The 24,681-nt window shown below is 48.2% G+C and overlaps 1 protein-coding gene across 3 annotated transcripts in view; it reads right to left on the bottom strand.

Moving 5' to 3' along the window:
* The window catches only part of LSP1 (lymphocyte specific protein 1), an 85,023-nt gene extending 62,195 nt beyond the window's left edge, over positions 1–22,828 (bottom strand). For 2 of the 3 annotated variants that reach the window (XM_077818265.1, XM_077818267.1), the window contains exon 1: positions 22,685–22,828. In XM_077818265.1, the coding sequence (XP_077674391.1) occupies positions 22,685–22,764 (80 nt within the window). In that variant the 5' untranslated portion in view covers positions 22,765–22,828. The remainder of the gene's footprint in view (positions 1–22,684) is intronic. The other variant, XM_077818266.1, reaches the window with a different exon arrangement.
* Between the last annotated feature and the right edge of the window lie 1,853 nt (positions 22,829–24,681).

Here is a 24,681-nt window from a genome sequence, read left to right as displayed (position 1 = left end):
AGTGATTCAGCAGCATCTGAAGTCACTGGAGTTTAGTCTAGTTGTACACCAGTGTGACTAAGATCAGAGTCTGTCCCTGTGTTACCCATATAAATGTGACATACCAAGATGTGCACATGCACTATGTAGGCTTGCAGTGCGACCACCCGGGGATTACAGTGAACCTGGAAACTCCATTCATGTAGCAAAGCAGAATAATAGCAATACTCCCTTGCACTGCTGTTGTATCTTGAGTCCAAGAATCCCAAAGCACGTTAGGAACATGAATGAGTTCAGCCCCGCACCAGTCCTGTGACAGAGTAGGCAGACAGAAAGTCCTGAATAGTTTAGTTGTGCAATCAGCAATTCTGCTTATAGCAAAACTTAGAACGAAGTTCTGTGCAGAAATATGACTCCTCTACAGGAGGGTTTCACTGTGTAGAAAAAGTTCTGCACAGTGCATGGACTGTCCTCTGCCTATATCTGAGCAACCCTCCTGCCTTCTGTTGACCTCAGTGGGGTTATAGCTGTGTAACCCAAGGTGAAATCCATCTCTTTTTCCCCACATGGAACAGGGGCGATGTATACAAACACCCACGCCAGAATCCAATTTAAAATCCACTTACCAAACGACCCGACTCAACCATAGTGTTAATCCCCATCTTCCATAAAATCTCCCTCTAATCTGATAAAACACCAGGGGGCATGTACTCTTCCGAATGGGCACCTACAATCCCCATCAATATTAAGAGTAATTATGAACAGCTATTAAGAGGAGGTCTAGATTGGGGCATGTGTGAGTGTTTGGGCCATTTATCTATCTCTGGAGCATGTGCAGCATGCTCATCACCATTTTCTCCTCCAAAGAGTTTCAGCCCAGATTTGAGTTCTGGGGAAGACTGAACAGGGGAGTCTTATTTTAGTGTAACTGTTTTGCCCAGCAGCCCTCAATTCTGGTCCATTCTCTGAGCTGCGTGTCCTGTGTTTGAATGCATTTGATGGTCCTATTCCACTTGCACTTCTTTACACCTTCCAACTCAGCCCCAAATTTCATGGTTACAAAATGAGATTCCATAAAATGGGGTGATTCCCCTGAGCCAGGGCTAAGGAGAGGAACATGAATGGGTCATAATGGAGGTGACCATCCCCCTGTCTCTCCAAGGGACCAATTCAATGCCAGGTGAAGTTAATGGGAGTCTTTCTGTGGTCTCCTGCAGGTATTGAACTGCCCCCCCAAAAAGGGTAGTACAGGAAGTCCCTGGATTGAATGGACATGAAGAACAAATTCCTCTCGCATCCAGGAAGAGAGACGCCCTTCTGAGGTAAGGTTTCAGGCTACAGTAGTGCCAATGGGAACCCCCAAATTGAACTGAGCCTGGAGACTGGAATCCCCCCTACCCAAAAACACACACTGCAGGCTGGGACCAGCATCCACTGGGGAAGTTGTACACCCCAGGGAAGACTAACATGCCCAAAGTGTGGTTCCAAGGAGAGCATTAGTCTCCAGTGCTCTCATTTCCCAAACCACTAAGTCAAACTTAGCATTAAAGTAAAGAACAGAGCAGGGAGTTTCCCCTGTTGAATCTGAGCTTTCGACACCTTCCTGCATGGTTCACGATAAGCTTCCATAATGCCTGTAATGATCCGGGTGTTGGGGACACTGAGGCAAAGGTCTAAGGAGCAAAAGTGGTGTTTCTACACCGCATTAGAAAGCAGCATGGTTGCAACTGAGTGGAGTCCCACCCTCAGTAACTGAACAGAGCAGAGTGCAGCCATCCTTCCCAGAGAGATCTGGGCTCAGCATTTATTGAAAAAAGGAACCAAGGATCTTCTAATTGTCCAACAATCTGCCCTAGCGACTACATCCAGATGCTCAGGTGGTGTAAATCAGCATCTCTGTCTCCAATGAAATCAATGGACTGATGCAGATTTACACCAGCTGAGGATCTGGCCCTTTAAGGATTGTTGCCTAAAAACACACATACATTGCACAAAATAGCCCCAAAAAACTTTGCTAGACCGAGCCCCTCTCCTTCAGCTGAGACACATACAAACTCTCCAAGCCAAAAGGAAACCTCAGCAGGTTCAGGTAAATATCACAGTACGGTCATGTTTAGCTATTTTAACTATGTGCTTCTGGAAAAGCCATCAGTAAGCTCAGCTCTGCCTTGCTGATATTGTTGTTTAGGGTTTATTTATTTTCCCTGCTTCCAAGATGCTCTGTCTGCTTCAGAGCCCTGTTAATGAATAGGTTCAACTGATTTACATATACGTGTGCACAAATATACCACAACGGAACAATATTCTTCTCGTCATGAAGTGGATACATTTCCCTCTGTGGAAGAAACAGCCCATGGAGTTTGGAATTAGCCAAATCAAATTGCCATGGTGGAAGATCAATGGGCTGAGCTCCATGGAACAAAGAATCCTGCCTCTCTGCCTTTGCTAGGCAGGTACAGACTTACCTTATGAGGTTCTGTAAGCCTTGTTTGCTGGAATTCCTCCTCAGGATCGCACTGGTCATTGTGGAAGAGGCTGATCTCAGGGCAGGCTCACAGATCCTGGCTGCTAAACCTCCTTTCCCTACTTTTTTTTAATTTTCCTTTTAAAAAAAAATAAATAAAAATAATCCTCTCCCTCTCTCTCTCTTCAGGAAGTTCTGCAGCTGGTTTCCTTTTGTTTCTCTAAGCCCCCCTGTTCAGCCCCCCTCTTGTCTCCTCCACCTCTACCTCCTCCACAGCCTAGTGGAAATGTCAGAGAAAAATCTTTCAGAGAGCAGCTTTGTAGTCCGAGGCAAAGCAGGGTCCCCTCCCTGCTCCCATCTGACTGCTGAGTGAGCTCAATGCAAAGCTTAAACGTCTCCTTTGCTCTAAAGGCTATTCTTCTTCTCTTTGGCTATCTGTTTCTATCTCTCCTCTCTTACACTCCTTCTGGTTTATGCTTCGTTGTTTCTCATCTTTTTCTCTCCTTCTGTTCCCCCTCCCCCACTCCTCATTTTCCTTCTCTTTTTCTTCCCTTTCCGATCTGTTTCTTTCTGCATTAACTAATTGCATAAATTAGGAACAAAAGCCACTCAGGGACACAAAACCTGATTAGGGGAAAGATAGCAGAGGACAGATTTACAACTCTGGAGCCAGATCTTGAGCTCGTGTAAATCAGCAGCAATCCATTAAAATCAATGGCGCAACTCCAGTTTGCACCATCTGAGAATCTGACCCATAATCTAAATCTACTCTTAAAAATTAATTGCAAGTCTCAGCAACTTGCAAAGGGGTTAAAACGCTTTGTGGTTAAAAATGCTGTATCAAAGAATGAAGTGCAATATGATCCTGTTTGCATCAGGCTGATTCAGAGTACTGCATCTGAGAAGGCAATGCAGGACTAGTGGACAGAGCACTGGCCTGGGATTCAGGACAACTAGGTTCTGTTCCCATCTCTACTGCTAACTTGCTGGGTGAGCTTGGGTCAATCACTTCCACTCTCTGTGCCTCAGTTTCTCCATCCACAAAATGGGAGTGATGAGACTGGCCTCCTTCATAAAGTGCTTTGCAATCTACTGAAAAGTGTTGAATCAGAGTTAGGTGTCATTATTATGATGTCAACTGGGTGGTTTTGGATAGGGCTCTGGACTATGCCTCGGAACCTGACATGCATTCTACTTCTGGCTCTGCCCCATCCCGCCGAGTGATGTTGGACAAGTTACTGTGCCTCTGTTTCCCCTCCCATCCTGAGTCAGTCTTGTCCGTTTAGATTGTCAGCTCAGTGGGGCAGGAAGTTTGTGTACAGTCCTTTAGTCGGAGGCATTGATGTGCCACTATAATACAAAGAAGAAGAGAGGACTGTGTCTGTGGGAGCATAGGCTTAGCAACCAATAACGACTGAGATCTAATCCCATCTTTGATATTCACTTGTTGGGCGATAGTGGGCAGGTCAAGTAACCTCTCTACCTCAGTTTCCCCATCCGTGGAAAGGGAATATCAACCCCACCTCTCTAAAAGGTGTCTTGTGAGAATTATAAAGTGTCCTTATTATCAGGACCAACATGGTTTGAGATTTTTTACTTGCCACTCTCAGTGCATCTCCTAAAATATGCGTATCTTTTCTTCGGATGAGTAACGCTGGACTATTTACTGTAGCTCGGTTATTTGAAATGTGGATGGCTGATAACTGCCCACGTAATAAATGAAGAGATATTAGTAAAGAGAAACTGCACTGAAATAAGTACAGATGGGTATTAAATGTTTAAAAAATCCCACCACTTTAAAAATGGGTTTCTTTGTTAATTTTTTATGTATTTACCAAACAGCCCATAAATGATGAGAAATAATAAAAGCAGCTAAGCACAGTGGTTGCTCTTGCACTAGGGTCACGGATGGACTATGTGCTGGAGTATATTTATTTTACACTTCTAAATTCTGTGAGGCTAGGTGGAACTAGGAGAGCAATCAGCAAAGGTCTCTAATATTCAAAAAGATAAAGGCCCTGCCCCTGCAAGCATGTATACGTGTGTTCGGCTTTAAGCAGACTCACTCCCACTGACTTCATTGGGACTGCTCACAGACTTAAAGTTAAGCACATGTCCAAGCATTTGCAGGCTCAGAGCCTATGGTCTTTTGAAGTCACTGGCCAAATGCCCAATGGCTTCCTGCAAGATGGAGGCGTGATGAGAGGGCCTGATCCAGCAAACTTTCATTGATTTCAATGAGGCAGGGTCCAGCTCTTTGTATGGGGTTGACCATCCAGATGGAACCATTCTAGGGTTTTTATAAGGGACTGGTGGTGAATGGGGGCCAAGACAAAGGGGTGATGAAGCTAACAACTATGGCATGGCCAGAACAACTGCTGTTAAATGAAATCACAGCTCTTATTATAGCCAGAGATGCCACACAATCCGTAGCAAACTCAGGAGGGACAGAGAGGAATGTGAAAGACTTGGGTTTGATAACTATGGGGAGGCTGGGAGCACATGCTTGCCATGGGAGGTGGACGTGGGCTCACCAGGAGGCATATGAGGCCAGATCCTCACTTGGTGTAAACTGGCACAGAGACATTTGCTTCAGTGGAGCTATGCTGATTTACACCAGCTGAGGACTGGGTCCAGAGACAATTATCTTGCCCATATCCCTCCACTCAATAAACACCAGTGCCTGGTGGCAAAGAAGCCAAAGAAACAGCCCACTGTTAAATATATAAGAGTTTTCAAACCAAAACTTTTAGCCTAGAGAAGGAGGTAGAGTCCAGTGGTGCTAAAATCCTGCACCATAGTCAATTCTGCATAGAAGCTAGAAGTGGGTGCCCTTCTATAAACAACCCCCTTCCCCGTAAGGGCTCATGTCCTCAGGTAGTGCAGAAGCCTAAATGCAGTGGAGGATGTGGGTGTTTGCTTGCTGTATGGCAGATGGATTTCCTGAGCCAGCAGGGCATCTAGGATCAAGGAGAAGTCGGTCAGATTAGCTATCTTAAGGGAAGTGGGGCAGGGGTGAAAGGTGGGAGGGGAGATAAGATCTTTGGAATGAACTGAGGAGGCTGACTCAAAGTAACTGGAGGGTGGGAGCAGAATACACCATGATATGCAAAGGGGGTGGGGGGGTTACACTTCCCATTGCATTACACAGGGTACGGGAATTCCCAGGTATCACTCCCTGATTGCAAATTCCCCAGGCTGGTGTGATGGGTTTGGGATGCTCCTCCTATAGTGAAGATTAATCAACATCCCTTCCCTTTCATCTCTGTCAGAGAATGCAGGGAGATCAGGTGGGAGGAACACACGTGTCCAGATGTGGGAGGGTCACACAGGACCCCACCGACGAGGGCCAGGGGAGTGCTTCTGTTTAAAAGCCTGCATCTCCCAGACCCGTCTCTCCAGGTGCGAAAGGAAAATGCTAGTGATTGCACTTGGGGATGATCCATTCCCCTTGACTTAATTCAACTGGGGACGCTGCAACTTTATTTTAAAAATTAAAAAAAAAAATCACAAAAGTTATGAGCAAGGGGGATCCCTATCTTACCCCCTCACAGCTCGACATGGTTAGCTAGCCAGAGGCAATTGTGCAGGGGAAGCCCTCAGCCCCACTCTGTGTAGGATAGGCGGTTTCTCTCCTCCCCAACCACCACCACCATGGCTCAAGATGGAGCATAGCTGCTTCAACATGATTTATACTTCCATTCAAAGGCAGCTAGGGCTTAGCATCAGCCGTGGTCCCATCTGCCCAGCTCCTACAGCACTGCCCACATAAACCTCAGGGTGCCATTCTAGAAACAGCAGTGATGCTGCGGTAAGAAAAAGACACCAACCAAAAAAAAAGACGATTCGTTTTCCTGCTGGAGTTTTACAAAAAATCAATCAAAGAAATCCCTGCAGCGGTGTGGTGCATTTAGCACAAGACAAGACAGGAACAATAACACGGGGCAGTTTGCTAGTGCCTAGCATGCGTCCTCTAAGCCAGAGGCTCATAAAGAACTTTCCAGCAACAGACAAAAAGGGAAGGCTTTAAAGGTGAGTGGGATGGGGCGGAAATGACTCAGTTCTGTTGCCCTGGGATGGAGGGAGGGAGTCCCAGAGAGATAGGGCTGCACCAGTTCTCATTAATGACACAATCGCTCTGCTATGTAGCCCGGGTTGCAAAATCATTTTGGAGGCTAAAGTATGTCTAGCAAAAAACAAGACTATAGCAAAGAAATGCAACCAGAGTGATTTGCTCTAGCACCGTTGCAATCAAAGGTCCCAATCCAGGACCTTGCTGGGCATGAGCATGTAATCTGGCCACCTAGGATCCCAATGTTTTAGGGGCACCTCCAGCCCAGCTGCCCTGCCCTGCTGTGCACCAACACAGTTTCTGGAGATCTGTTGCTTTAAGTATACCCCACACACCACTGTCTGAGAGGGCTGACACCCCCCTGGGCAGATTCTGGCTGCCTGACCCCCTGGCACAGCTTTTGGCAGGGGGGGGCTGCCCCTTTAAGTGTGCTCCCTCTGCACCCGTAGCCAGGAGCCACTCCCCCAGTACAGCTCCAGCCAGAACAGTAAAATGTCTAGTGCCAGTTCAGGGCCCAGTCCTTGAAGATCCTGAGCACCATCAACTCCCAGAGATGGGAGCAGAGGGTGCTCAGCACCTGACAGGATCAGCCCCAGCATTTGTGGAATGTGCCTGTTCACGGTGTTGGGATGCCAAACCTGCTGCGATCATTCGCCCTCTGCCCTGCCTTTCCACTGACTTCAACAGGCCTTGGATCAGGCCCCAGCACTGTGGAGCATGGGAGTGACCTGGATTTTTAAGCATGAGTGGAATTATTGATGAAGCAGCACGGGCTGCTTCAGAATGACTAGAAAACATGGGGATGAATTGCAAGGCACTTCACTTAGATGGAGGGGGAGGAAGCCACCTTTGTGTTTCCCCACAGTCTGAGGCAGCTGGCCCTGTCCAAGCTCTGGTTTCACTTAGAGCAGTCTGGAGGCTGCTCTAGCATATGTTCTACTTCTCACAGCCCCTTGCAAGAGCACAAAATGCCCATTGTTCAAATGCACTCAGCTACACCCCTTTTCTGTCCCTCCAGGAGGGGTGGGAGTGGGGCCACGATAGGGCTGCTCTACTCCAGCAGAGGTTCCCCTTTACATAGACCATATTTCATGTCCTTTAAGACCCCCTTACACCACAAGAGAAGCATAAAGGATCTTGGGTGCTTTGGAGAATCGGGCCCTAGAACTTTAATTTTTTCAGATTAGCCCATTTGCTGTGTTCCCTCAAGTCCCGTGGAAGACGTGTCCTGGGCATCTTTTTTTCTTCCCCATGGCTCCTTTTCAGAAGCTCTTCATGCTTGTTTCCCCTCTTCACTGACTACACTGAGTCCATTTCCACAGGAACTCTGGGTAAAGAAATTGCACCCTAACTGCATCTTCAGCGAGACCCTTGGTCAACTTCAACCTGTGCCTGGTGGTTCTTGTGTTAGGTGCCAGCTCGAATAGTCCAGTCGCAGTGATTCTCTTGGTGCCCTTTGCCGATTTCCTACACATCGCTAATGCCCATTGGCACACCTCCACATGCCCTAACCACCAGGTAAGGCACCCCAACGTGACAGGTTACTCTCAGAAGATCTCGCAGTAAGAAGGGGTGAGTGCACACCCCATGTCATTACTCTCTCTGTAATATTCCCGCATGGCCACTCTGCCTCTCAAAAGGGTCATTTACATACCATCCAGCCAGTGAACCATTACATTGGACGCTTCAGCAAAATTGGTGTTGAGAGCCCTGGTGTTGATGATATGGCAGGGAGGTGCCCTGTTTCCTAGCTGGTACAATCCTTCATACACCACCATCTTCATGTTCTACTCTTCCCGTCACTACCCCTCCCCCTCCTTACCCTCCCCCCCGGACCCACATTTCTCAGAAAGTCTGACAGAAGTAGGTCTTTTGGGATTATCTTTACAGCATTTGTCCTTCATCTTCAAACCCTGGTTCAATGAGAAGGGACGTGTTAACTGGAATGCCAGTCTAATGGAGATGTAAGTAACCAATGGTGGGTGTGCTCTAGAAAGAAATGTTACTTACTGATGTGTGGGATCCCAATTAATATGTCCCATCTCATTTTGCTGAAGCTTGAAGATCGGCAGTCAGCCATGTTAAAGGTAATCCCAGTGAAACAGGGGCTTTAACAGTCTCAAATATCTTTCAAGTAGGAGCAGCCACTTATAGACACGTTGAATACACAATCAGGATTCTAGGACAGGATGGCTCATTTTGTGGGATTATACCAAGCTATTACGATTTTCAGGGTTTAATCCTGTAAGAAAGAAAGGAAGAGCCAGCAGATGGTCCCTTCTCTCCCTTAAGGGGCTGACAAGGTGTTGAGTTTTCTGTCGCTCATTAGCAACACCCTACTCGCTGGTTTAGGAGCAGCGCTGCCAGGCCCCGAAAAAAGGCCCAGGTGCAGACTGATGGCTCTAATGAGAGCTTCTATAACTCCAGGTGGGTGTGAACATGTGTGAGATGAGGGTGGTCTGCTGGTTAAAGCAGACGGTGGCCAATTGGATAAAACAGATAACTGGGAGTCAGGAAATCTGAGTTGTGTTCATGACTCCACTACATACTTGCTGGTTGGGGCAAGTCTGTACCTCAGTTTCCTCCAGTGAAAAATGGAAACAAAATTACTTACCTGCATGATAAGCATGTTAGGTGGCTTAATTCATAAATGTTTCTATAGCCTTGCCAGATCCTCGGATGGCAAGGGCTACAGACGTGCAAAACGTTCTCATCAAGAGGCAAGGGAGTTACAGGGAGAGGAGAATCTGTGATTGTCCTCAGGATTGCCCCTGGAAGCAGAGCACTCCCGCTGGGCAAAACCCACCTCCCCTTCCGCAGCCTGAGAGGCAAAACGGTTTGTTTAGGATCACAGTGACAGACTGCTAGGAACAGCAGGTGTTTCACAGCATCCCAGGAGAGGATGCCTTGCTTAGGAGAGTCAAAGACGAGGGCAGAGAGGGAAGGAAAGAGGACAAGGGGGGAGAGAGACTGAGAGAAAGATACTGAAAAGACAGAAAAAAGTGGCAAGGGAGAGAGTTGGTGAGACCACTGTTATTCATATAACAGGAGCCCCAGCTGGGATCAGGGCACCCTTGTGCTAGGTGCTGTACAAGCATGTAATAAGAGACACGTCTTGTACCAGTGATCTTAAAGATTAAGATCGACACATTATTTGACAAGCAGGGAAATAAGGCAGAGAGGCAGTTGCCCAAGGTGACACAGGAAGCCTATAGCAGAGCTGGGAACTGAACCTAGATTGTCTGAACTTCTGTCCACTGCCTCAACCACAAGAGCATCTTCCTCTCTAGAGTCCCTTAATCACAGGATCTGGGGCTTGGAAACAGCTTCTGGGGGTATCTCTCAGGCCTGCAAGGTAGCCGGAAAAGTCTCAGGATCTGTAGCACCTGCAGGTGGCCTGGCCATGGGTGGTACAAGCATGAGAGGGATGATAACCAGTAGAGAAAAGGGAGAGAGAGGTGGTGCCTAGGTCAACCACAAAGAAGGCAGCCCTTAGACCACATCCCAGATAGTGTTCATTTAGACTGACATGATCAAAGCTGCCCTAAGGGATTGGACACGCCATTTCCAATCAAATAAACAGGAACTGAGCACCCAAATCCCCTGGGCAGTTCTGCAAACCATCCTCAGCCTTAAACATGAGATGCACTCCTTATTTTTCCGATTACAGAAATATGAACATGTATTTGATGTCCATTATTTTTCCACCTGGCAAAGAAACGAGGCTATTATGTGGTGGAGGGAGTGGTATATAGGCAATGAGAGAAGAAACCTTCAGCCTTTTCCGTTCTCCATCATAGACAGGACTGGGTGCAATCTGCCACGCCCCTGCTTTGCCGAATGGCATTTGTGCAACATACTCAAGTGTCCACTGGGACCAACACATTCAACTCAATTGTGAGCTCATCCATATTTGAACCAAAATCTCTGGCTGATATTACAGCCCTGGGAGTTAAACTCTGCCATGGTACTGAAATCTTCCCCTCCATTTTTTTCCCCCCTGCTTAGGTTGGTCAGTAGGAAAACCAGGGACAAAGCTCCAGTGCTGGTTATTTTGGCTGGGATGGTGAATCATAGACTGGAAGGCTAAGGGACCATTATGATTATCTAGTTCAGTCATTCTCAGCCGGGGGTACATGTACCCCTGGAGGTATGCAGAGGTCTTCCAGGGGGTACATCATCTCATCTAGATATTTGCCTAGTTTTACAACAGGCTACATAAAAAGCACTAGCGAAGTCAGTACAAACTAAAATTTCATACAATGACTTGTTTATACTGCTTTATATACTATACACTGAAATGTAAGTACAATATTTATTTTACAATTATATGGTAAAATGAGAAAGTCAGCAATTTTTCACTAACAGTGTGCTCTGACACTTTTGTATTTTTATGTCTGGTTTTGTAAACAAGTAGTTTTTAAATGAGGTGAAACTTGGGGGTACGCAAGACAAATCAGTCTCCTGAAAGGGGTACGGTAGTCTGGATACGTTGAGAGTAGGGATGTAAATATTGTTTAAAAAGTTAACGGTTTAAACAATTAAAATTATATCATTTAATCGGTTAACTGATTAAAGGGAGAGGGGCTGAGGGGGCTCCGGCCGGCCAGCCATCATGGCTGGGGGGGCTCCGGTCAGCCGTCATGACTGGGGTTGCTCCAGCCGGCGAATGCGGCTGGGGCTGGGGTTGGCAGGCCGGCGCAGCTGGGGCTGCTCCAGCCACTGCGGCTGGGGCTGGGGTTGGCTCGCCAACCTGGGGCTGGGGGCAGCGTGCCGGGTGGCCCAGGGCGGGGGGCTGTGGGCCGGCCAACATAGTGGGCTGGATCCTTAGCTGGTTAAACCAGCACCATGCCACTGAAGTCAATAAAGCTACTTTAGTTTACACCAGCTGTGGAGCTGATCCGTTCTAAGTACCCATCTTTAGATCAAAGATGTCTCTGCTGTATGCCCACAGTCCCGTTACTGCTGAGTCAGTGAGGGTGCTATCCCCAGTCCCAACTCCTCGGCCGAGGAAGGCTAGCTCATTGCAGTAAGTAAAAGACCTTGATTTAATATTTAGCAGCCCAGGGTCATCACCCACTTTTCCTATGAGGGAGGGGGCTGCCAGCCATCCTGCCCCTACTTGCACTAAATGAAATCCCCAGTGAGTCTGGAGTGGGCCTGCCCCTTGTGAGAGAGACAACTCAGACTGTTGAAGCCCAGGATTAAGGCACTCAGGCGGCTGCCTCCCACATCTGGTGTGTATTAAGACGGATAGACTGGCAAAGAAAATACACTGCGATTCCAAGCAAGAATGGTTAACCCATTCATTGCTAGGTCACCACAGGCATGCATTCCTGTAGCAGTTTTCAGTGGAACATCAGGCAGTGGGAGGATAGGCTTTGGCTAAGGTCCTGGGCTAGGACTCAGGAGATAGAAGTTCAATTCTCAGCTACGCTACAGGCTTCCGAAGTGACCTTGATTAAAGTCTCTGTGTCTCAGTTCCCCATCTGGGAAAAAGGGGATCATGCTTCCTCTCTCCCTGGCATATTTCAGTTCTATACTATTTGGGATAGACACTGTGTCTTATTACATACGTATCTATACATTGCAGAGCACAATGGGGTGCTGATCTCAGCTGGGCCCTCTAGGTGCTACAGTCCTACAAAGTGTGAGAATAATACCAGCTTTGTACAGCCACACCATACAGGGTCCTGTATCTCAAAGTATGCACAGCGGCATCCAGGGTAGATGCCTGTGGCTCATAGACCAGGTACAGCTGCCCAGGAGCAAGCGACTGGCTTGGTAGTGTTCCCAGTGGCACATGTCTTCTGGAATACCATGGAGTACTCAAATAGAGGGGCCTCTGAATTCCAGTTGTACCATGCTAAATACCTCCCATAATGTTCCTTAGGCTATCCCGATTCCTTAGAGAAGACTCGAGGAAATGTTTCCAGGAGGGCTAGCTCCTGCAGCAGATCCAGGGGGACACCAGTGGCCATCATACTAGACGTGAAATACTATTAGAAGAGTGATGGACTCAAGATGGGTTAGGGCACAGAAAGCCAGGCCAAGGCTAGTTGAGGTCAAAGCAAGTGTCAGCTAATGAAGTATTCCCAGGGAAAGCAAAGCCCACACACTGTGCAACATGAGAGCAGACTCCATTACTCCCAGACAGAGGGGGCTAGCCCTAACAGAGCAGGAAGCTTGCCAGGAAGCTCATGCTGCTGAAATTGTGACTGGTGCCGCAGGAGTCCTCGCTGAGTGCTGCTGTGGGGAAGCTCACAGTGCTGAAGTCCGGACTGATACCTACAGGCAGGGCCAGCCCTAGGAGTCTCACTGTTTTTTGCTGCCCAGGACGGAAAATGTTTTTGGCGCTGCCCTCCCTGGCTGGCCGAGAAAAAATATCTCACACACAGCTAGGCACGGAGCAACATGAGGCCCAAGGCAATTGCCCTGCTTACAGGACACTGCTGTGGGGAAGCTCACACTGCAAAAGAGACCCAAAGCAAAATAAGTGTTTGCAATGTGTGACTTCAGGAGCACATTGAATTTGTTCACTAGATAGATGGGTATTAAGGAAAGAGAGACACTACAAGAAAATAAGAGTAGATTAAGGCATCAGCAGCTCTAGGGCACCCCTCTCAGGAGCTCTTGGTGCACGGGGTGTGCAAGGGCAAGTCCCACAAGGAGGGAGATGTAGCCAGGACATTCCTATGCCCCAACTACTCCTGGCTGCTGGGCCAGGCCACAAGCGCTGTTGGCAGCTGGGTTCAGGCTGCTCTAACCTGTGCCAAGGGCCAAACCAGCCCCAGCTTGCCCCCACTACCTTTTCCCTCACACTCAGTCCCTGCACTGAGCAGATCCCTGGCCCAGGGATGAACAGACCCATAGCGGTTCCTTCAGAGCATGCGGTCCAGTATAGCCAAAGACAGGGATTGTCAGGACTAGGTGCCCAACTACATCTGAATTTCAATGGGATCTGGGCACCAACCTACCTCCCTGAGACTCTTTTGAAAATACCAAACCAAATCTTCCCACTCCCAAGGGGTCTCTTCAGAGTGCAGCCCCCAGGCCCTCCCATCCAGAGGGAATGGGAGGAAACAAAGTTGCTCGGTGACACTGAGTGAGGAGGTCACTGCTTCGAGCTCTTGGCAACAGTAGGTTCCCCTCCTGGACTTGTTGGTCTGGTGCGTGCAGTTGCTCTGAGGTGTCCTCCAAGGGGAAGGCAGGAGTAGGAGAAGGAGGAGTGCACAGAGGATACAGCAGCCAATCTGGCAAGCGTCCACAAGCAGGAGGAAAGGTGCGTGGACGAAAAGGCAGCCATTTATGGTCCACCCCCATTGTGAAGTACAAAGAAAGTGAGAGAGAGGCATCTGCTGAGTTAGAGCTGTCCACAAGCAAGCTACAGTCCCAAGCATGGTCAGCCCACACGACTGTAGACAGGGATACCACGATGCATTACTGGGGCCTTAGCCTCCTGCCACCAGATAACAACAGCTCCCACTAGCTTCAGGGGCAGTCACTGGCATCCTGCAGCAGTTGACTTGGGCCAGTGGCTGGCTCTGAGAAGGGAAAGTTCATTATTTGTATTATGGTAGCAGCTAGAGGCACCAACCAAGATGGTGGGCACTGTTGTGCCAGGTGCTGCCCTGCCCCAAAGTGCTTCCAATTAAGGCCACACAGGAACAGAGCCCAGGTCTCCTTGCTCCCAAGCCAACACTATCGACTGGGCCAGGTTACTTCATAGACTGATCAAACTCGGCTATGGGGAAGTTCATGCTGCTGAGACCCTGGCTCTGGGGAAGCATAGGTGTTTAAAGTGCATCTACTCCTCACACACAGAAGTCCTCTGCTTGCCCACAGAATGGGCCCAACATGGACAGTGGTGATGTAAGTACAGCCTTGTCTGTCAGCCCTGGGAATGGAACAACCAGGGCTGCTGCAGGTCAGAATTGAAGGACATGAGTTTTAACTCCCTAGCTGCTTGCTGAACTGTCTGCCAGGGAAAGGTGGGGCACCATAATTAACCATAATTCATTGAACATTAGCCAGCATTTGTGCAGCACTTTGAAGTGGTAAAGCACCATGCACGATAATTGTGCAGAATCATAATTAGGTGCATTGGCAGAGCTACGGGGGTGGAGGAATAACAACCGGGGATGCTGTGGATCAAGAATAAGGAGCATTGGTGGGGCTGTGAGAGGGCCTGGAATAGCAGAGGTCATTGCAGGTCAGACCTGAGGATCAAAGCTGTTGGGGCTCCACGACTGGAATCCCAAGGCATGCAGCAAGTCAGGATGGAGGTGTATTGCTCTTAACCACTTAGTTGCTAAATGACATATCAGATCCAGCTAAAAAAAGCAGGGTGGGCCCAGTGTTCCTGGCAGACAGCTGTGATAAATCCCGAGATTCCAGACAACAGAAGGGAAATTGCATTCACAGTTGGGAACATAAGAATGGCCATACTGGGCCAGCCAAAGGTCCATCTAACCCAGTATCCTTGACAGCCAACTCCAGGTGCCCCAGAGGGAATGAACAGAACAGGTCATCATCAAGTGATCCATCCCCTGTCGCCCATTCCCAGCTTCTGGCAGACAGAGGCTAGATCGGGACACCATCCCTGCCCATCCTGGCTAATAGCCATTGATGGACCTATCCTCCATGAACTTATCTAGTTCTTTTTGAACCCTGTTATAGTCTTGGCCTTCACAACATCCTCTGGCAAGGAGTTCCACAGGTTGACTGTGTGTTGTGTGAAGAAATACTTCCTTTTGTTTGTTTCAAACCTACTGCCTATTAATTTCATTTGGTGATCCCTAGTTCTTGTGTTATGAGAAGGAGTAAATAACACTTCCTTAATTACTTTCTCCACACCAGTCATGATTTTATAGATTCTAGCATATCCCCCCTTTGTCGTCTCTTTTCCAAGCTGAAAAGTCCCAGTCTTATTAATCTCTCCTCATATGGCAGCCATTCCATACCCCTAATCATTTTTGTCGACCTTTTCTGAACCTTTTCCAATTCTAATATATGTTTTTTGAGATGGGGCAACCACATCTGCACACTGTATTCAAGATGCGGGAGTACCATGGATTTATAGAGATGCAATATGATACTTTCTGTCTTATTATCTGTCCCTTTCATAGTGATTGCCAACATTCTGTTTGCTTTTTTGACTGCCGCTGCACATTGAGTGGATGATTTCAGAGAACTAGCCACAATGACTCCAAGATCTTTCTTGAGTGGTAACAGCTAATTTAGACCCCATCATTTCATATGTATAGTTGGGATTATGGGCCAGGCACATTCTGGCAGCTGTGTAGGGGGTAAGGACATCTGCAGAAGGACTGATGGCTGATGGGAACAAACACATAAAACCAGTAGGAGGCGATATTTTGCTCTTCTCTCACACCCTCCCACTGAGGCTCTCAAAGTGCTTTGGGAGCATTAACGAATTAAGCTCTGAACACACCGGTGAAGGAGCTAAGGGTTACTAATGATATCTTAACCATGAGAAACCTGAGGGATACAAAGATTACATAACTCACCCAAGGTCACATAGCCCGTAAGTAGCAGAGCTGGGAACGAAGCTGCAAATCTTGTCTTCTATTTGGGCTCAGCGACTAGAACAAGCTATGCAATGGCAGTCACAAAGACGTCCCATAAGGCTGCCCCCTTGACTAGGACATGGCTGGCTGTGTTAGGCAAGGGTTAAAGCTTCCACTCCCCCAGAACTTTGCCTTGAAACACTGGCTTTTCGCATTCTAGCTCTCTCCTTCCTGCTGCCTTATGAAATAAACATGAGCAGAGCATGCCCCCTTGCGGCTGATAGAGGCAAATGCTTCACATCGCTGCCTAGGCATAAGAACAGGTGTTCGTGTGGCAGAGTCTTCCCATTTTCCATGCATCCAAACCGGCAGCAAACAGCGCTTGGTGGTACTATAGTAGCAGCCGTGTTAGTCTGTATCCACAAAAAGAAAAGGAGGACTTGTGGCACCTTAGAGATTAACCAATTTATTTGAGCATAAGCTTTCGTGAGCTACAGCTCACTTCATCGGATGCATACCAATGAAGTGAGCTGTAGCTCACGAAAGCTTATGTTCAAATAAATTGGTTAGTCTCTAAGGTGCCACAAGTCCTCCTTTTCTTTTCGGTGGTTCTATGTTACAGCAGGTTCCCTGGTGCTGTAACATGTGTGCTTACAAGTCTCAGCTTTGCGGTGCTGCAGGCAATCAGTGCCAGCCTAACCGGTGCAATGCAAGAGACAGCACGTTCCACGTTCATGGGCTGAACAGAGACACTGGGTTGACGGCTTATGACAACAAACTGTAACCCACTAACAACTCCCCCAACTGTCTTCCCCTTCCTTCCTTTCCTGAAGGGGTGTTAACAGGCCACTTCACCTTGAAGGGTCCCTTGAAATACGTGTTAACTACTTATGCTACACGATCTGTTCAGCTTGTATTTAACTGTGCACTCTGAGTACGTTTCCCAGACCTGAAGAAGGGCCCTGCCTAAGCTCAAAAGCTTGTCTCTCTCACCGACAGAAGTTGGTGCAATAAAAGATATTCCCTCACCCACCGTCACCCTTACACAGTGCCCCAGCTGTTCCAGTGCCTTGCTGTCTTGTGCACTGCTAATAAGAACTCAGAGACCATCTTAACCTGGACACTGCCACCCTCTCTCCAGTGCCATCATCACCTACTGTATGCAGCATTCAGCTCCCACCTCACCTGGGTAGTGCCACGACCATTCCAGCAGCAACCTGTAAAATCTGCTACAGGCTGTCATTTCCAGCCTGTTCCACACAATGCCACAGCCACTGCCCCCACCCCCCATGCCCAGCTCTGCCACTTGCCCTCCAGCCCACACAGCGCCACATCCCTGCAGCGGTGTTATTCCAAGTCAGCCTGTGTGTTGCCAGGGCCCAGCTACTGCCAGCCCAACCTGGGCCATGCCACTGCTTTTGCTTTCACTACCCCTTTGCTCTGCCACACAGCTCCCCGCATTTTGCATGTGCCCCCACCAAACTCCTCTGAGCTGCAAAGTTTAGTTTCAGAGTCTGGAATTTTTGTTCCATTCTGAGGTGCAGGGATCTGGGGGTTTGGTATGAGCCTGTCTCTGCTCCTAATCTTTTGTATCCCTCCACCTCTTTCCTCCCTCCCTCTCTGTCATTTTCTCTTTCATCCTCCACTCCTCCTTTTGAGGCTTCATTTTATTAAACAGCTCGCTGGAAAAATGGCAGTGCTCTGACCCACAGCTGCTAAAAGGGAAGATGATGTATGTGTCAGGAACCTCTTTCCAGCTCATCTCCAAACAGGGAGAGAGCCCCCAGCATCCCTGCTGTGTCCCCACTCAGCTTCTCCCACCCAGCCCTATGTGAGACTGAAAATCCAAATTGGACTGTCTTTTCATGAAGATAAAAGATGCAAAACTGGCTTTGTCTACTCCCAAGCCTCTGGAACTAAACCCTGCCTCACCACTAGGCTTGAGAGCTGTTCTCGATATTTATACTGTCACCATTTGACTAGTTCACTTGTCATCATAGAGCAGGGGTAGTCAATAGGCAGACTGCGGGCCCAATCTGGACCACCAGGCGCTTTTGAACAGACCCCAAAATCTTTTTATTTACTTATTATCATTATTATTATTTTCTCTGGAGTCTGGACCTTGACCATACCTTTACCAAGAAATTTGGACCTTGACAAAAAATAGACTGCTCCGTCATAGAGTCTTCAAACCTAGGCTGGCCCTGAATTTTCAAGGTAAAAATGAAGCAGAAAAAAAGAAATTAGACATAATAATAATTAATAATTTTTCATACCGTTTTTCCTCCCCCCATCTTAAAGAAGTAAAAAGGGCCACAAGCCACTTTTTTTTTTTCACATCACCTTTAAATAAGATGACTCTTAAATTCAAAGGGCCAGTCACAAATTGCCCATATATATGGCACTCTTTTGTCAGAGCCAGGGTATTTTCCAGCTCTTTTTGTTATTCATTCAACTAGAACCTATTCCTTCCCCGCCCCGCCTCCTTTCTTTGATGGAGCAGCATGCCCTTGAGTGAGTTGAGTTAAATTTTTAACAGCCTCTTTCCCCTCCCCCAGGAATTTGGTGCTAAGGAATTCAAAGATAGCTCCTGAGGTATCAATTTCCCTAGACAATCTCCTTCCAGCCTCGGATATACTTAGCAACTGTGGTAATCTTACTTAGGACTTTCCAAGTCTCCTCTAAGGGATCTGGAGAATTCAAGACAGCTGGGGAGGGACGTGGCAAAGGAAGGTATGGGGCCTGCTAGCACAGCAAAGCCATCTCGAGCCAGTGACCATACATGGTCGGCCCAGGGCTCCCCGCAGCCCGGCGGATAGGAGGCCAGAGAAGGAAGGGGACACTGGATGGTGAGCTAGAATGTCTGATTGTGTCTATAAGAAGTTATTTTCTTGACTATGCCCTGAAGCCCACTAACAAGAGGAGCACCTGCCTCGCATATATATACATATATATTTATATGCGATAAGTGGCTTGTGTGGAAAGACCAGTCATATTAACTGCCGTAGGTTCCCAAGTGATCACTAGGAGGATGGGGAGGGTATGCTGCATTGAGTGACAGGGGGATCTCGGAGGTTGAGAGGTTCACATTGTGTACTGGATTATCCCGCCTTTTGTAAGCTGTGCCCTCTCCACACAATAGCTCCCTGATCTCCCAAATCAGCCGGCTGTCCTCTTTGGGATAGGCGCGCCAGCTCCCCCTGAACTACAGTGCATGATCTCTTCAGGGGCTGGCCTACTTACTCCCATCCAATCTTCAAGAAGCAGCCATTTCCCTCCCCGTCCCTCCTCTCCTCAGCAGCCATCCCTCTATCCAGACCTCACAGGCAGAGAGGAACAGGCCCCAGCGCGCGAGCGTGTCTCTCCTGGCCTTCACTCCTGCAGTCCGGTCTGCACACTAGAGCTGGCACCAGTGGAGCTGCACCTCGCTAGCTAGAGCGACAGTGGAAGAACGGCCTCCACGTCTCAGACGTACAGCAGCCATTGTTAGATACGCAGGCTGATGCCCAGCCTGAAGATATGCAGGGTTAGCCAAGTCCCCCTCTTCTTCCCACATTTACACTGGCACAAGCGGCCCATGTCATTCACTGCCGGTCCAGCTCCAGCAGCAGCAACCGCCGAGGAAGCTGTAGCGTAGACAGGGCTATGTAATTCTGACCACCATGTTGTCTAACCCGCCTTAAGCCCCCTCTACGGTAGAGCTTCCAGAACTGCTACCACAGGTGAATTATGGGCCCCATTTTCGCAAGGCCTTGGGGCCTGTATGAGCCAGCAGCGCTGTTGGAAGCAAACAGGCTAGGTGATCCAAGCGACACTGCTGACTCCTGTTGTCCGGCTGTCCCAGAATAACGGTGTAGAACCGGTGCAGGATCTAGCTTGGCAGCGTACATGAGGGAGTGAAAAGAGCCTGTGCTGTTGTAGTGGGACCTGTGGGCAATTTTCTGACTAGCCTTCATCTTACTCTGAACAAATTCTGCCCTGCCTCCACCCACGTCAGCTCCTCATTCACTCTCCCTCCACAAACCTTAACCCCCACACCCCTGTTTGGCTCTCTCCAGGCCCTCAGCCCTCCTCAGAGTTGTCTCAGGAGCATTGCTGTAACTTGATCGGCAACAGGTTTAGCTTGAAAGCAGACTGGGTACAGAGTGAAAGGCCGATGAGCGAGCTAACAGCCTTGACCACTGAGTGGTAAAGACCGCCCACCCCAAACGTTGAACAAACCCTTTTTCCTACATTTTAGGAGGCAGATTTCAGGAGAGGTTGCTCACCTGGGGGAGTGGGGATAGTAAAACAACTGCAGGTTAAACTAGAACTGAAATAAACCTAGAACTGGACCTATTCAGAGGTTTGGGAAGGAAAGTGGTTATCAATTTTAAAAACAAAATTCCACACACACACAGTTTTCTTCCCTCTATCAAATTTTTAAATTTAAAAATTCATGACAATTTTCAAATTTGACCAGGGATGGAGGGAATCACAACAATTTCATCTGTATTTTCCCTCTATTTTTTTGGTCCAAGTTTCAAAATTTGAAAAGTTTCAACCTGCACTAGTTTCTAATATTTGTGATCTCTGCCCTCTCTGTTCCTGCCTGGGAGCACAAGGGCTGACATACCACAGAAAAGCATTCTTGCTGCTATACTCCCAGTCATAAAGGCATTCCTTAACCCCAGATTCTGAGACTCAGTGGAGAGACTGTGTGAGAGCCACTGATCACATTGGCACTGCACGAGCATCCCACCAGCAATGCCTGTGCTGCCAAAAACATGCCCTGGCCCCCAGCATGCAACTCTGCAGGCAGCTTTTTCTTTGGTTGTTTCAAAGTCTCGGTCAGGAACCTAGAGGGGAACCCCCCAACATAGAATACTGTCCCAACATTACTGCAGTCTGATTAGAAGCCTGTGCAGAGCTGTCCCCACCAAAAAAGACATATCTGCACACACAAACATGGCAGGCAGAGGAATGAGTGGAAAAGCTGCACTATGCCAGGGCTGTGCCAATGCCTGACTAATTACATACAGGTGCCAACTAGAATATTTGTTGCAACAATATATCACTATTTGTCTGTTCCAAGGCTCCACAAACCTATAGCAGGACTGAAACCCTCAAGAGCTTTAGTGTGCCCATGTCTATTCCCTATGAGACAATTAACCCTTTTGTTACTGAATACTGCAAAGCATGCATTGAACATGAATCCTTCTTCTCCTGATCCCCATTACTCCAAAAGTATTGAGGAGCTACAGACAGAGATTTTCTTTTATCGACTTACATAAGACATTCTGTGTTTTGTGGGGGAGTGTTATATATTTTGAACACGCGTTGGATATGATTTGGTGAATAATGTTGTTCGTTTTATTTTTGGAGAGGCCAGAGCCAAACCCCCAAACTTTATAGACACTCAAAATTTGAACCCAGATCTAGATGAGCCCAAGTCTAGATTGCACACTGGCTAAGCGTGTCTTTGTCCTTCTCTAGTAGCCAATTCACAGACAAAAGCCAACTGCTACTGCTCCCAGCTAATGGACTTACTCTTTTAACCTAAATGGTAGATTGTCTGTGCCTTGGAGCTAACAGTCCAAGTTTCAGTCCCTGGTGACAAACCAACCAGGGAGGTGTCATTATCTGGTTGCTGTTATTTCGGGGATGATGTAAGTGAACAGGGAGCTGTACAAACACAAACACCCCTGCTCTAAGAGGCTTCCAGTCTAATTCAGCCAGAGAAATATGATATATAGGGAAAGAAATCAAGACTGCAGCAACTCCCATCCACTGCCTCACTTGTATTTTCAATGTATTAACATCCACTTTCTCATCCATCTACAAATATCGTGATAGCTGGGGCAAAAATGGCAGAGCTTTTTTCCACAGTGCAGAGTCGCAAAAGGGACTTTTTTTCTCTGCCCTGGTCTTCTTCCATGAAACTCTCCCACAAAGAAGGACACACTTCATTATAACCTTCACACACAGCTCTAGCTCAGAAGGTGCCCTCCAGACCAGATTTGTGGACAGCCTGAACATGGAGTCAAAATGCTTTGGGGAGAAAGATGAAGTGGACTATATAAGTCCCCCTCACCCAAAGTCTAAATGGGAGTCATTCCCCAGTGCCCCAAAACAGTTGCTACAGGGAGATGGAGGAATGGACAATAGAATAGCACAGAGAATAGAATTCCTCCATTCCCTCGCACGCTGGACATGTGCGCATCCTACAGATCAGGGGCATCTGATCTTCACGGCTCCAAAATGAGTCAAAACCTCAGATCCAAACACCCAAGGAGCTTCAGTCTAGCAGTGCCAAGTTTGGCCTGAGCTGCAATCTCTAGTTTGTCCCCAGCGGGGACTCTGAAGTCCAAAAGAGGCGGGAAAGGCAAAGAGTCTGATTATCTTGCAGCCCTGTGTCCATGAGCGAGCTAGTGAGCCTAGTCAAGAACTTTCTAGAGCTTCCAATGGCTGGTCTCTTTTTACGTTTCCCTTTCCTTGTGCATGCACTGCCGACTGCAAGGACTCTTAGCTCAAGTTCATTGTGGGCTCATTCAGCCCCTTGTTTTGCTTCTACCTTCAAGTTCTCTGGCTAATCTGTAGCCCCGTCAGAATTACAAACCAAACCATGAGGTAAATTTCAGCTACTCCCAAGGGCCTTACCTTTCAGTGTCGGTCGGGGGGTCTTCCCCCTCCTGATTCTTGCTCTCGGGGTCTCCATGGCACTCCTCAGAGTCTGACATTTTATTTCCTTGCTAACAACCTTGTCAAATCGACTGGCTCTGCAAAGAGCTCTGTAAGAGTACAGTATGTGTGTGCGCGCGTGCGTGTGTTCACTTTCATACCACCCTTCCTGTCCTCTAACCCAGCACAAATAATGACGGAAGCCTCTGAGTTTTGAGGGGGGGTTGGGAGTTTTTACTTTCAGGTTATATTTAAGGTTTTGTTTCAATCTACTGCCTAAAAATCAGGAAGTACTAACCCGAGCTGCAGTGGAAGCATGCGGCAACAGCCACTCGGAGGGCCTGTTAGAATAGAAAGATGTCTGAGAGACAGACCATAGCCACACATGGTGCAGTAGGTACTAAACTACTAAATGGCTGCATCTTTAAATGGCAACATTCGATAACATCCACCTGCCAAGGATTGGTTCTGTCCGGGCCACAACACCTTGGCCACAAAGCCACTGAAGCATCCCTTTGTCAGAGTGCAAGACTGTCCCAGCCTCTGCCACTATCATCTCCAACACACACACACAGGCCCACTTCTGGCCCAGCCCAGAAGCCCCCTTTGCCCAAGGGTGTTCTGCTAGGAGTTTTCCCCGAGGGGTGGGGGTGGGCTTTGCAACTCTGCGCAGCCCCCTTTCCCCAATCTAGCCAGGCTGTAGTGCTTGGTGGATTTTCTTGTGCATGCTGGTGCCCACATAAATACTTTCAGGCACTCGCACAAGGGCAAGGGATTCTTGAAGGCAAAACCAGACAATGTTCAGAAGCAGCTGAGCGATCCAGTCCACCTAGGCTCAAAAGTTCACTTTCGGACGTTCCTGTGACAGTCACAGGTAACAAATCTTTTCGCCAATAGAGCTGAGGCTGGCGTGGGTAAGGGAGCTCCTCTGTTGTGTACGTGTTGGCCAGGAAAAGACATGAACTGGATATTTTCTCTGTCCTGAGTGTGGGAGAGCCACCAAGAAAAAGAAACACTTGAATCAGATTTCTGTGCCCAATTGAAATACAACCAACAGAGCTGCTATGTGGAGATGCAATTGCACAAGGGTGTGCTGTGCTCAGTCAGCAAGGCTCAGATTGCAGAATTGCTTTAAAAAAAAAAAACGTGCGGTGGAGTACAGGGGAAGTGGCAACAGCCCCTTCCTATTACACAGAAGTTCAAATTCAAATCTCCAGTAGAATATGTCCTGCCAAAAACCACCCTGCCTCTCTGCTATCAGTCCTGGTACCCACCTCCTACTTATCTTGCTGACCATAGCAAGGCCTGGTTGTCTCTTCCCCATCTTGGGGGCCCTCTTCAGGAGTCCTGGGTGGCCAGTCCTTCATCTTATATCTTTTGTTGGTAGGGGGAAGATACAATTTGATCACCTGCTGTCCAGGAGAGCAGCTGAGGGGAAGGGCTAGCAAGTAGAGCCCCCTGCATTGTTCCCCAGCCACTAAGGGCACCCTGAAAGTTTCCCAGCTCTCGAGCTTGGGTTTATGGGGTGCCATATGCCCTGAGACACAGTGCAGAGTTTCTGTGGTGGGAGAACTCCCTGCCCTCTCCCAGGAGATATTGGAGGTTTGGAGAGGGGTAACTGCCCTTAGCTGAAGCTAACAGAACATGGGGGACTGGTTTAGCTTGTGCTCCTTGCACAGCCAGAGAGGGAGCCATCGAACCCACAAAGGAGTGGGACAGGGAAGTGGCTAGAACTTACCTCATTCCCTCTACAGCAGTGATAGTAAAAGAGGTTTCAGGGCTCAAAGTGAGCAGGAAAGGAGGGAGAGAAGCCAGCTGGTGTTTGGATTTCCCTGCTTCCAAAACATCTTCTCGGAGCAGAAACCAGGCTGCTTCCAGCAGTGGGAGTGGGACATTTCACCTGGCTCGGCTACATATGGGCTCTGAGTACAACCTCCGGGAGGGGAAAAACGGGGAACAGATTTCTGGATTGAGAC

The sequence above is a fragment of the Eretmochelys imbricata genome, chromosome 6, assembly GCF_965152235.1.
Source record: "Eretmochelys imbricata isolate rEreImb1 chromosome 6, rEreImb1.hap1, whole genome shotgun sequence".
NCBI lineage: Eukaryota > Metazoa > Chordata > Testudines > Cheloniidae > Eretmochelys > Eretmochelys imbricata.
The sequence above is the reverse complement of the archived record's forward strand: the minus strand, read 5'-3'. Positions and strand labels throughout refer to the sequence as shown.